This window comes from Myotis lucifugus, unplaced genomic scaffold (genome assembly GCF_000147115.1).
Source record: "Myotis lucifugus unplaced genomic scaffold, Myoluc2.0 scaffold_158, whole genome shotgun sequence".
NCBI lineage: Eukaryota > Metazoa > Chordata > Mammalia > Chiroptera > Vespertilionidae > Myotis > Myotis lucifugus.
The window spans coordinates 2,883,749-2,897,874 of NW_005871206.1; the positions used below are offsets into that span (position 1 = coordinate 2,883,749).

General features: G+C 38.4%; 1 protein-coding gene across 10 annotated transcripts in view; it reads right to left on the reverse strand.

Annotated features, from left to right (window-relative positions):
• The window catches only part of TRIM37 (tripartite motif containing 37), an 88,122-nt gene that overhangs the window by 32,164 nt on the left and 41,832 nt on the right, over positions 1–14,126 (reverse strand). For all 10 annotated transcript variants that reach the window (XR_002830925.1, XR_002830926.1, XM_014461694.2 and 7 more), the window contains 5 exons: positions 13,348–13,563; positions 10,904–11,040; positions 8,057–8,142; positions 4,719–4,913; positions 726–1,034 (listed from right to left, as the gene is read on the reverse strand). Coding sequence is in view for 8 of the 10 variants with exons in the window: in XM_014461694.2 (XP_014317180.1) it covers positions 726–1,034; positions 4,719–4,913; positions 8,057–8,142; positions 10,904–11,040; positions 13,348–13,563 (943 nt within the window). In the remaining 2 variants the exon portion in view is untranslated. The remainder of the gene's footprint in view (positions 1–725; positions 1,035–4,718; positions 4,914–8,056; positions 8,143–10,903; positions 11,041–13,347; positions 13,564–14,126) is intronic.

Here is a 14,126-nt window from a genome sequence, read left to right on the forward strand (position 1 = left end):
TTACCCAGAACACTTCCAACAGATCTTTGCATGGCTGTCACTTTCTTAACCTTCAGGTCTCAGTTCAAATGTTGCTTCCTCAGACTTTCTCTGACTACCCTAACTAAAGGAGCACATTCCTCACCTGTTCTTTCCACCCACTCTTCTGTTGTTTCCTTTATAGCACTCTTTACTTTTCATCAACTGCAATTATCTTTACTTCTTTACATATTTTAATGTCCAATCCCGACCATATAAATACATGAATGCAAGATCCATAAGGTTAAGGTTTTTGTGTTATTTATTGCCCAGTACAGAATAAGCAATCAAGAAATGTTAGCTCTATTATACAGTTGAAAATATAGTCTGTTTTATTTTTTGTTAATCCTCACTGGAGGATATTTTTTCCATTGACTTTTAGATTGTGAAAGGGAGGGAGGAAGGGGCAGAGAGAAACATGAATGTGAGAGAAACACATCAATTGGTTGCCTTGTGCACGTGCCCCAACTGGGCCAGGAATCAAACCCGAGACCCTTTGGTGCTCAGGCTGATGCTCTAACCACTGAGTACAACAGCCAGGGCAAAATATAATCTGTTTTAGATAGGAGAAAGGGTAGTATATATATCTGAAGTCTCAATTCATTGTAAGAGAGATTTTAAAGTATTATTACTCTGAAAATAACCTGTCCTCTAGCTTCCCAAATGACATGTGGAGAAAAGACACTAACAGGCTCGTTTTCACTTACAGTTTCGTATGTAGCAACTGGCAACTGATGACTTTGCCAAGAGCTCCATTCCCAAATCCTGTAGTCTGCCAGAGTTTTCAGTTCCACATGCAGCCAGAGCTGCCTGGTCAGCAGAAAAAAGGCTTGTCTGCATGTCTCCAGAAGGAGCATTGCTGCTTTTTATTTCTGAGAGTGGATTCTTTACATCAGTCTTCATACATCGAACTTCAGCCATTTGAGTTTTCAGTCTTTTTAGCATCTTTAAGTCAGAGGGAACTCGCCACATTGCCTGCTGTTTCCTTTGATCTTTATCTTTTCGACAATATGAAACTTGAGAGAGAGAGAAAGAGAACTCATGTTAATATAGACGTTAACATTAATAAAACCATTCTGGCCCTAGCTGGTTTGGCTCAGTGGATAGAGCATCTGCCTGTGGACTGAAGGGTCCCAGGTTCGATTCCGGCCAAGGGCACATGACCGGGTTGCCGGCTCGATCCCCAGTAGGGGGCGTGCAAGAGGCAGTCAATCAATGATTTCCTCTCATCATTGATGCTTCTCTCTCTCCCCCTTCCTTCCTCTCTGAAATCAGTAAAAATATAAAAAATAAAACCATTCTGCATTGTGAAATATGCAAATTTGATGTGTAAATAAGCTACTTTAGGTGGTGTCAACAATAAATGTATTACATGCCATTAATTAAAATAAATATAGTCACAAATATCTTAGTATTATTCATACCTTCAAAGTTAGAATCTGGGTCACATTATAATCACCCAAATCTGTACTAATATTGAACTCTAAAGTTTAAAAATCTGCACTACTTCCTGTGCTTTCTTCTTTACATTTCTCTTTTCTCAAATTTTCTACACTGAAGTTTTATTATATTCACTAGAGGGCTGGTGCACCAAATTCGTGAACTCGGGGGGTGGGGGGTGTCCCTCAGCCCAGTCTGCACCCTCTCGCAGTCTGGGAGTCCTCAGGGGATGTCCAACTGACTTCTTAGGCTCGCTCCCACAGTGGGCCTAAGCCAGCAGTCAGACATCCTTAGGGCTGCCACAGAGGTGGGAGAGGCTCCTGCCACCGCTGCTGCGCTCACCAGCCATGAGCCTGGCTTCTGGCTGAGCAGCACTCCCCCTGTGGGAGTGCCTTGACCACCAGGGGGCAACTCCTGCATTGAGTGTCTGCCCCCTGGTGGTCACTGTGGGTCATAGTGACTGGTCATTTTGCCATTGGGCCAAAACCAGCTCTCCGACATCCCCCGAAGGGTCCTGGATTGCGAGAGAGCGCAGGCCAGGCCGAGGGACCCCATTGGTGCACGATCATGGCCAGGGAGGGATGCAGGAGGTTGGCCAGCCAGGGAGGGACCGCAGGAGGGTTCCAGGGCGTGTCTGGCCCATCTCGCTCAGTCCCAATAGGCCAGACCCCAGCAGCAAGCTAACCTACCAGTCAGAGCGTCTGCCCCCTGGTGGTCAGTGCACGTCATAGTGACTGGTTGACTCTCTGCCCCCTAGTGGTTAGTGCATGTCATAGTGAGCGGTTGAGCAGCCTTAGCATATCATTAGCATATTACCCTTTGATTGGTTGACCGAATGACCGGACACTTAGTATATTAGGCTTTTATTATATAGGATAATTTTAAAACATAGCCAACTACTTAGCCAAATCTGATATAAAAATATATATATATTCTAACTAAATTCAAAACGTTGATTTACCTAAGTACTAGCCAAGCATATGTCGTTATTAAGTGCCATGGAACATCACAAAAGAATAGTTCCCTGCTACTGAGTCTACAGCCACTAAAGTAACAATGTTTTCTTTCTCCCCAGAGAAAGTAGTTGAAGCTGTTTTTAACTTTTCCCCCTACCCAAATATTAAAATGAAAGCTATGAGCAAGGAAAATATACTTTCCTCTCAGGAAGGAAAAGAGCTAAATATTTTGGAAATCAAAGAACATTATGGCTGACTTAAAGCAAAATGAAACTAAGCCAAAAAAACACACACAAAACACAATACCTGCACACACATAACACATCCCCAAATGGGGCCAACAGGCACTCAAACCAGACAAAGAACAAGTCCTTTATTAGCAGAAATGGCTACAACAGCCTTCTGCCATAAAAGAGGACATACAGTAAAAGGTAGGTGCTGTAGTGTATCAGCCATTTCCCCTTGCACAAAAAGGATTCAGACTGTGTTCAGGTATCAGGTGAGCAGCAATGTGCTCAGGGAGGTTAGGTCCCTCCCTTTGGCTCCAGTAGATATGGGTCCAGGACTGGTCTAAGCTCATTCCTCTTTGATAGTGGACATAAGAGTCAGTCTCAACCAAAAGACTGGGGGGAAGGGGAAGAGAAGTAACTTCTGGGAAGATTTTCTATCATGATTTGTTGTATTTATTTAACAAACATCTATAAAGTGAGTATCAAATATTTTTAAAACATCAAGTCATTTAATCCTCTCATATCAATCCTCTGAGGTAAGTACTATTACCTCCATTTTATAAATGAGGAAAGACACATAGAGGTTACCCAACATAATACTCAAGGTAACACAGCTAATAAGTAAAAGAATTATTGTATTATTTTCCATACAAACAACTGTAAACCTAGTTCTGCCCCATCCTGTATTTGTTGGATAGTTTCAAACTCTGATTTTTCTTTGGAATATACTCCTAAAAGTAAAGTTACATGATTCAAAGATAGAAATATTTTTGAGCCCAGCTGCAGTGGTTCAATGGTTGAGCGTCAACCTATGAACCAGAAGGTCACAGGTTTGATTCCCGGTCAGGGCACATGCCTAGGTTGTGGGCTCGATCCCCAGTGTGAGACTTGCAGGAGGCAACCAATCAATGATTCTCTCTCATTGATGATTTATCTCTCTCTCCCTCTCTTTCTGAAATCAATAAAAATATATTAAAAAAAGAAATATTCTGAACCTACTATAAAATTTTCCTTCAAAAAGGTTAAACCAATATACATTCCTACTTCCAGAACCAGAACTTGTCTGTTTCACTAGGTCTTTGCAAATATTGGCCACAGTTTTCTACAATAAAAACGCCTCAGAAAAAAATATAAAATCATATACAATGTGGTAAGTGCTACGAAAGTACAAACATAATACAAAATGTACTTGGGGATCATAGATAAAAGCAATTGTTTCATAACTTGGTTGTAAGCCTACAGAAAGTATACCTTAGAAAGGAAAGGGCCTAACTTAATCCAACCTCTGTGAGTCCATTCCCCACTAGGTAGAACAGCTCTAATTCTCTGATTTCTACATGGAGGCTCTACCTTAGACTTTGTTTGAAAAATGAGTTCCACTGCTTTAAAGAATCAAAATCATTGTTTTAAGCCACGGATTTAATTTGTATAGTGCTGTTGTTTAAGAAGGTAGGGAAATGTTTGGTATATTTTTTAAAAGCTTTCCAACAAAAATAGTTTTTAAAATGTGTCATTTAAAGGCAAATCCTTAGCTATTCAAAATGACCATGCCATAGCGTTTTGAAAAGTCCAACTTTGATTATACCTTTAATATGTATGTGTATACACTGTATTACAGTAACACAAATGTAATTTCTCTTCAACAAATAACCTTTGTACCTAAACACTGCTGCTAGCTGGTTTAGGTTTTTAGGCTATTGAACATCAAAGTGTGAGTAAACCATCTTTTTCTATATTCAACTTAAGAGTTCCACTTGGAAGTTACGGTATTCGTGAGTTGTGCAAAACTCTAAGTCCACTCACAAAAAGGAAAACTGTATTTCATATGGATCAAACTGTCAATTACATACAATTTAAAGGGCAAACCATTAAAAAACCAATCCTCCTTACAGGCATTTTGACATTATTTTCACACAAAATACCTTTGAACAGTAACAAAATATTAATTTGATTAATATAAATGTCATTTTATGACTTACAGTGAAAAAATCAATTTGCTACAGAAATATACTGTATTTGGAATAGAGTTCTTTTGGGGAACCACGAAAAAGGAAAATCACTGTTAATATTTTACCTGTGGGCTGCAACAGTGAAGCAGGTGGGCGAGGTTGTAAGCCCCACAAACTTTCCATACTGTTCCGGCCCTTAAGGTCCAACAAATGCATTAAAATGAAAGGATCAATGTCTAATAAATTACTTGTAGTAGCAGAACATAAGTGTGTTCTTCTTGACATTCTACTACTGGCACCAACATAGCCATGGTTACCACCTACAAAAGAAAAAAAAAACAATACAGAAAGTGCATGCTATATATGTGTACAAATTTAAGTATACTTAAAAGAAAAAAGTAAACTGCTTGATGTTTGAATACTTGTCTCTTAGGATTTTATTTTCATAAGAAGCAGCACAATGAAGAAACCAGATTGCCGTAGAGGTGTACACAAGCACAGTGGCTGAGCACTGGCCTCATTACTATCCAGAATTCGGGAGCAACCCTCAACTCATCCTGAGCCCTAGAAATAAAAAAGTGACAATGTATACAGTATATATAATTAGTGGAATGAGAATTAGGAAAAGCTAACATATCTCATAACCCAGTGGTCTTGGGTGAAAGACAAATCTCCATAGTATAACAGATTCCAAGAACTAGACACCAAAATAGGAATCTTCTCCAGGTCTCTGGATAGCAAACTGTACACATCTATGACATGTGTGGTAGACTTTTTTTCTAGCTTAAGTACTGGAACACAAGTTGAAGTTTTTAGACCGAACTTGTTACTGACTGATGGCATAGTACAGACTGTGAGCAAATGTCCTATTTATATCACCTATGTTGAACTAAGCTTTAAGTCAAGAAAACCACCTGACTTTTCTCTAGTACCTAGTACAATGCCTAGCAATATTGGATTATGAAAATATTGGTTAAAAAATCAACCTTTAATAAAGCTATTTAAATATATTTTACACTGTAATACCTGGAAGCAAGTCACTAAGCATAGCTTACATTTAAGGGTGGAGAGTTACACTTCACCTCCTTGAAGAGGCAATATATAAAAAAATTATTTGGAATTCTTTTGTATGTGCATGGTCTTATATATATTAGTTATATATCTATTCACCTTCAGATTATAAATTACTTAAGAGTAACTCTTTTTCATTATATTTTCCAGAAATCTGGAAATAGGAAAGAATTTCAATAAATGCCTACCAAATATATAAAATTCCCCAAAGCACAAAATACAAATTAACTGTTTGATTTACTATTGTATCCTCAGCATCTAGAATTCAATGTCTGAACTATAACAGGTGCTCAAGAATATATATATATTGAACAAATAAATTATTATTTCAGAATTATAGAACATGAGGTCCATCAGAACAGGGACATCTTTTTTCAATACTGTAGTTCCTGAAAGTAAAACAGTATTCAGTTTCAGTTAAGTGCTCAGTAAATATTTGGTGAATGAATAATTAAAAAAATATAACCTCTGCTTACCCAGAGTGTCTAAAAATGTTATATATAAGAATTTCCCTACAATACAGTTTGAGAGGAAATCAGATTTAACTTAAAAAAAAAAAGTCTGCCCTAGCCGGTTTGGCTCAGTGGATAGAGCATCGGCCTGTGGATTGAAGGGTTCCGCCAGGTTCAATTCCAGCCAAGGGCACATGCCTGGGTTGCGGGCTCAATCCCCAGTGTGGGGTTTGCAGGAAGCAGCCAATCAATGATTCTCTCTCATCACTGATGTTTCTATCTATCCCTCTCCCTTCCTCTCTGAAATAAATTAAAAAATTTTAAAAAGGCTGAAAGCCCTAGCCACTTTGGTTCAGTGGATAGAGCATCGGCCTGCAGACTGAAGGGTCCCAGGTTCAATTCTGGCCAAGGGAACATGCCGGGTTGCAGGCTCGATCCCCAGTAGGGTGTGCAGGAGGCAGCCAATCAATGATCCTCTCTCATCATTGATGTTTCTATCTTTCTCTACCTCTTCCTTCCTCTCCAAAATCAATAAAGAAATATATTGAAAAAAGAAAAGGCTGAAAATATTCAGTAACCTTGACGTAGTACACTCATCTTCCATTTTATACCAAGATGGCCTCTGAATTTTTATGCACTATTTAGAACCTTAAAAATTACATTGAAAACTTAGTAATAAAGTGTATTTACTCAATGTTTATGTGAAAAATATTAAATGATCCCTATTATACTGTTTAAAGTGCTAGGAATACAAAATTCTGACACACATTATATTGCTTCATGGAGTTCAGAGGTGAAAAGCAAAATAGCTATATAAGCAATAAGAATAATGTTTAACATAGGTTAAATAGGTTCTACAGATTCTAATTGGTTAATCTGAGAAAAGCAGAAAAGATACCCAGGGCAAGCAGTCCAGGAGGGCTTCCAGTAAGAAATGAAATAAAAGCAAAAATAAGAAGGTAGAAGGAACAACACGTTGGGAAGCAAAGATGTGAGAAATACCATGGCACATCTGATGGGCTGAAAAATGATGCAGAGGAGTGTAAGCAGGCTAAAGAAATGAGCAGAAGCCAGCACATAAAGGACCTTCTACACTATATTAATGAGTCTGGATTTTATCCATAAGTAACTGGAATCCAATAAAGGGTTTTAATTAGAGAAGTTACATGATCAGATATCAATTTGAAGGAAAAATCACACCCATTCTGAACTCATGCTGTAGGAAACAGAATGAAGGGGAGCAATAATTGATACAAGGAACCCAGATGAGAGGCTATTTTGAAAGACAGTAGCCTAGAATCTCACAGACTTTTATAAGTAAACTAGAGGCCGGGTGCACGAAATTAATACACTGGAGGGGGATGTCCCCCTCAGCCCGGCCTGCGCCCTCTCACAGTCCAGGACCCCTTGGATGATGTCTGCCTGCTGGCTTAGGCCCAATCTCCCCCTGGGGATCAGGCCTAAGCCAACAGGCGAACATCCCTCTTGCAGTCCGGGATCCCTTGGTCCTTACCACCTGCCTGCTCACTGCTCCTTACTGCTTGGCTCACTGCTCCCTAGTGCTGTCACGGAGGCAGGAGAGGCTCCCGCCACTGCTGCGGCACTTGGCAGCCGTGAGCCTGGCTTCAGGCTGAGCGGCACTCACCCTGTGGGAGCACACTGACTACCACGAGGCAACTCCTGCGCCGGGTGTCTGCCCCCTTGGTGGTCAGTGTGCAACACAGTGACCAGTCGTTCTGGTCATTCCACCGTAAAGGTCAATTAGGCTTTATTATATAGATGAGATAAGATACACAAAGTGCATTTGCCTGGTATATGAGTATATGTCAAATAGCTATTATTATTATTTTAAGAGCTAGTGGCTGCCACATATTAAAATATGATATGGTCAAAAAAGAACAAAGGGAAGACAGAATGGCTTGTGGGCTTGGCCCTTGTACCCGGAGGTCCTGCAGCAGCTGAATCTTCCATCAGTTCTCCCTCTTCCAATTCCATGTTGTTGTATTCCACATCATTTTCTCCAGACCTAAGAATACACAAAATTCATTATTCCCACAAAGTCAAGTAAAATTAACATTATTTATCACACCTCAATGAATTTTATAACAATAATGCACAGCTTTCTCTTGTGAAGACAGATATTACTAAATACAAAAATGAAGAAAAAGACTTTGGTCATTATCACATGTATAGTTAGTAGTAATAGTCAAACTACCTTTAAAAAATACCAAAATAGCTTGGAAACATTTAATTTTTAAAAGAGAAAATCTGAGAACCATTGTAGAGCAAAAGATTATAGCTTTAAATAATATGTACCTTAATGATAGTAAATTAGGCTTAAAATACTACATTTTAGCCTTAGCTTGTCTGGCTCAGTGGATAGAGCATTGGCCTGCAGACTTGAGGGTTTCAAGTTCGATTATGGTCAAGGGCATGTACCTCGGTTGCAGGCTCGATCCTGGTACAGGGCCACGTGCAGAAGGCAACTAATCCATGTGTCCATCTCACATGGTTGTTTCTCTTTTTCTGTCTCCCCCACTCCCCCCACTCTCTCTAAAAATCAATGGAAAAATATCTTCAGGTGAGGAATAACAAAACAAAGCACCAATACATTTTAAGGTTAAAAAAGAAAGATGCTCAAATTACTGCATATATTAAATATTTTCCTAAAATATTATTTCAGAATAAATGGTAATATCCCCTTATCAAAGTCCTCAAAGTATATCATACCAAAAAACACTATTACCTTATTTTATTTTTTTATATATAAATTTTTATTGATTTCAGAGAGGAAGAGGGAGTAAGAGATAGAAACATCAATGATGAGAGAGAATCATTGACCGGCTGCCTCCTGCACGCCCCCCACTGCAAATCGAGCCTGCAACCCAGGCATATGCCAGGACTCTTTAGTCCGCAGGCTGACACTCTATCCACTGAGCCAAACCAGCTAGGGCTTTTCGAATCTTTTTGCTATTTTGTTGGTATTTCCTTTGAAAAATGGGCTGATGCTAGGGCTGGAACAGAGAAAGTACAAGGTGAACCTGGAATGTCTTTTAGTGCCAAAAAATAAGAAAGTGCTTTAAAAATTATGAGGACATCTCAAAGGACACAGGAGTTATCTTTTTAACAGGCTCCCATTGGCTAAATCTTAGATAATCTGAGTAATAAATTATAATAAATGGGTTAAATTATTTAATAATATAAGAATCTGTGAGTCCATACTAATGAAATTAATCAATTAATTAATAGGGAAAGTTCTTCCTTAAAGTAAAATTCCAACTAAGTGCAGAATGAATAATGGTATCATCATTTGGCAATCAACACAGTAATCTTTTCCAAGCTAGTATCATCAATGGATGCTAAAATTAATGGACAAAAGTACAATGAGAAAAAGTTATTTACAGTCTCAAATTATGTTCCCAAGAGATATTTATTAATCACAAAAGGAAAAAGTCATAATTGTAGAGAAGGGAAATCAGGAAGACACCCTCTTAACCAAGTATCTAAGTTAATCAATCCTAAAGGGACAGATTAAAGACATGCCTCCACTTCCCCCTCATACAATATACTGAAAAAATTACCTCACCACTTCTGTAGTGTTCTTCCCAAAGGTGCATAACCTCAGTCTAATGGTGAGGAAACATCAGACAATTGCAAATTGAAGATTTTCTACAAAATAACTGCTATGTATTTCTCAAAAGTGTCAAAGGCATATAAAACAAAGTACAAAAAAAAAAAAAATGATATAAAAGACTAAGTGACCCAGATTGGGGCAAACTAAAGAGACTTAACTAAAAGCAACATTTGATCCTGCATTGGATCCTAAACCAAAGGACATCACTGAATGCAAATTTTTTAAAATATATTTTATTGATTTTTTTACAGAGAGGAAGAGAGAGGGATAGAGAGGTAGAAACATCAATGAGAGAGAAACATTGACCAGCTGCCTCCTGTACACCTCCTACTGGCGATGTGCCCGCAACCAAGGTACATGCCCTTGACCGGAATTGAACCTGGGACCTTTCAGTCCGCAGGCCGACGCTCTATCCCGAGCCAAACCTGTTAGGGCTGAATGCAAAATTTTTAAAAGGTCAGATTATAATATTACAGCAATGTTAGTCTCTTGATTTTGATAACTGCACTGTAGTTACATAAGAAATATACTTGTTTTCCGGAAGTACATAATGGGAAGTATACCCACCTAATCTCAAATGTCTCACAAAAAAATTATATGGTGAGAGAGAAATATAAAGCAAAATATTAACATGTGAGGAAAGAATACAGGCAGTTTTTTTAAATAGGGGAATTCTTAGTATTTTTTGCAACTTTTCTTAAATATGAAATAATGGCAAAATTAAAAGTTAAAACAAAAATTAAAACTCAGGCCCTGGCCAGGTGGCTCAGTTGGCTGGAGTGTGTCCCACACCAAAAGGTTGCAGGTTTGATTTACGGTCAAGGCACATACCTAGGTTGCAGGTTTCATCCCTGGGACAGGAGGCAACCGACAGATGTTTCTCTCTCTTTCTCTCTCTCTCTTTGGCATGCACACACAAATCAATAAAATATATATCCTTGGGTTAGATAAAAAAGAAAAATTAAAACTCAGTTTGGAACCCAGAGATGAGAGAGTGGAAACTAATTCAAGTATTTCCTTTAAAATCCTTTTATTTATAAAGATTATCAAGAAAAAATGCTAAATATCCCCACTTTTAGATCTAGTTAATATCCAATTATCATGTAGGTGTTTTATATGGTGTTTTATATGGTAGTTAATGTGCAACACTCACATAGTTTCTTCATCAATGTCATTTTCCTCCGTGTTACTTGTTGCTGTGGAACTGGCAGAGGAACTGCTACCATCGAGGTGGTTTACTTCATCTTCACCAACAAGATCCAGATCCAGATCCCCATCTGAAAGCTCATGCTAGAACAAGGCAAAGAAATAAAGACTTTTATCTCAAAGAACAATTGAGTATGGAACAAGCACCAAACAACAATGCCATCATCAGAATTCTCTGCTCGTGTGCCCAATCAGCTAAGCCCTGTATTAAAAAAAAAAATCACACAACCACATTACCTGGTACTACTAATTTATTGCTGCCAATTTCAGCGGGGCCCTTAATGTAATTGGAAATGCTTCCGGTATTCCATGTTAGCTTCCAGTAAGGCTCCATACAGAGTAACATTTCAAATTATCATTCCTCAAATCCTACCTCACCTCTATTATCCACAAGGTCATTGTAAAACCTGCACCTACCTGCATAGATAAGCACACTGGCTATTACACACAAATTCCTCCAACTTTCAGCTGCCCTACATGTAAACTCCATCTTTACCTCATCCTATCAAAAGATTAACGTGAGTGCTCAGTTCCAGACCCTATTAGCTTCCTTAAATACTTGGGGTTTGTCAATACCTTAAACTTATCTTCAGTCTCCCTAATGGCTCCTTCATTTTTATTTTTATTTTTAAATTCTGGCATCAGTCTTTATTATTCCTTCAGAAACCATGTCTCCATAGAGCAAGCATGTCAAATTCAATGGCTAACATGGGCCAAATAAACAAGTTTTAAGTTTGTGTGGGCCACAAAAAAACAAAAGCTTCAATTTTCATAGAAACGGAGGTTTATTTCGATAGAGACATGCTGAATACAAAGGGCTGAAATAAATGAGTAATCATTAACATAAAATAATAGGACATTTAAATAAAAATTAATATTTTTTCTTGAACATTAACTTACCAGACACTGAATAAGTGTAATGCAAATAAACCTATTTTTCTTGTTCTCAGAAAGCAAAATATTTCCCATTGCACACACCAAACAAGTCAGTACAAGACTAATGATGGGGCAATCGACTGCTAAAATATTCGCTGCTAGCATTAGTGGAGAGAAATGGCGCGCCTGCGTGTAAGGCATTAAGGGAAATGAATGCAATACGATTATAGTAATCAGTCATTAGTGAACGTTGTAGTTCATCATTAATAATTATGTATAACAGAATGCTGTAAATTAAGTTACGAAATTTTTATTAAAATGTTTCTTACATATCGTTATATTGCCTGGGCCGCAAAAAATAATATTCCCCGTGAGTTTGACATGCTTGCCTTAGGGCAACGATTCTTTCTTTTTTTAAAAAAAAATAATTCCTTATTGTTGCATGTATTACATAGGCCCCCCCTTTTCCCTCATTGACCCCTTCCAGCCCACCCTCACCTCCCCATTGTCAGTGGCCATGGGCTATGCATATATGCATACAAGGTTCTTGGTTGATTACTTCCCACCTACCTACCCTCCCCGACCTTCCCTCCAAGATTCTGCCCTCTGTTCCCAGGCTTCCATGTCTCTGGATCTACTCCTTTCATCAGTTTACTTTGTTACTGAGATTCCACATGAGTGACATCATGTGATACTTGTCTTTCTCTGATTCACTTATTTCACTTAGCATGATACTTGCCAGGTCCTTCCATGCTGTCTCAAGGGGTAAGAGATATTTCTTTTTTATTGCTGCACAGTATTCCATGGTGTAAATGTACCACAGCTTTTTTATCTACTCATCTACTGATGGGCACTTAGGCTGTTTCCAGATTTTAGCTACTGTACACTGTGCTGCTCTGAACATAGGGGTGCATACATTCTTTCTGATTGGTGTTTTGGGTTTCTTAGGATATAGATATTCCTAAAAGTGGGATCACTGGGTCAAATGGCAGTTCCACATTTAATTTTTTGAGGAAACGCCATACTTTTTTCCATAATGGCTGCACCAGTCTGCATTCCTGTCAGCAGTGTACTAGGGTTCCCTTTTCTCCACATCCTCTCAAAAAGCTTTTCTCTGTATCCCTATCTTACCTCAAATAAAAACAACCACTTCTTGAATTCTCATTCTGTTCATTATTTAACTGGGACAAAACCTGGCTATCTCCCAAGTCCTAAATGAATCTATCTACACATGCAATGACAAGGCATTTACTAGTTTCAGTGAATAAAAATACAGCACATTTTAAAAATTCACAATCTACAGTTTCTAGACTGTACATCAGTTTGTTGTGTAGAATGTATTTTTCTACAATGAATTAATTTTAAAACTTTAAACACTTTGATTCAGCAACTTCTGACTTGACTAACAGATAAGATTTTTAGCACACTGACTCCTCTACATCACATGATGAGAACCATGATCTTATTCATTTCTCTTATCAAACATAAAATAAATCTAAAAAACTGGTGTATTACATGATAATCCTCATTTTGAATCTTCTCCTCATCTTCATCCTCTTTGGCCTCTCTTACAGAAGCTGAAATAGGACCATCCTGGAGAAGCATGTCAGCACAAGACCCAGACTTCTTAGATCGTGTCTCAGGACTGTCATCATTTTGGGGGCTAAGATGATTAGCTGGTGGTGATAAATCTCTTGATTTCTGAGTTCGAGATAACTCAATAGTAAGTCTCTTTTAAGACAAAAACAGCACGAATAAACATAAGTTAAAGCAGTGTTTCTATGGGAAAGCAAAAAATATTTTAAAAAATATATAATATGTTCTTAAAACCATTTCTTGCACCATCTCTCTCACCACCTGCTGCCTTTTGCTTATGGAAAAATCTGTGACAGAGAAAAACTGCCCACCCTGGCCAGTGTGGCTCAATGATTATAGCGTCAGCCTGAGGACTGAAGAATCTCGAGCTCAATTCCTGGTCAAGGGCACATACCTGTGTTGCAGGTTAGACCCCGGACCCAGTCAAAGTCTGGGTCAACTACCTAGGACTGCTTTACAGTTCCCCAAAGAGTGTCATGTTCTAAATAACCTATATTCTAAACTGTCACATCAAAGTTTCTCTCTCTTCCCTCCTTCCCTTCCCTCCCCTCCCCTCCATTCTCTCTGGAAAAAAGAAAGAAAGAAAAATTGCCTAATTTATTCTCATCCTTCTCCTATCCAGCCCAAGCTACACGTACAGTGAGCGAACTCTAAAGTAAATATAGGCAGTTTTAAATAGTACATATAACATGAAAATC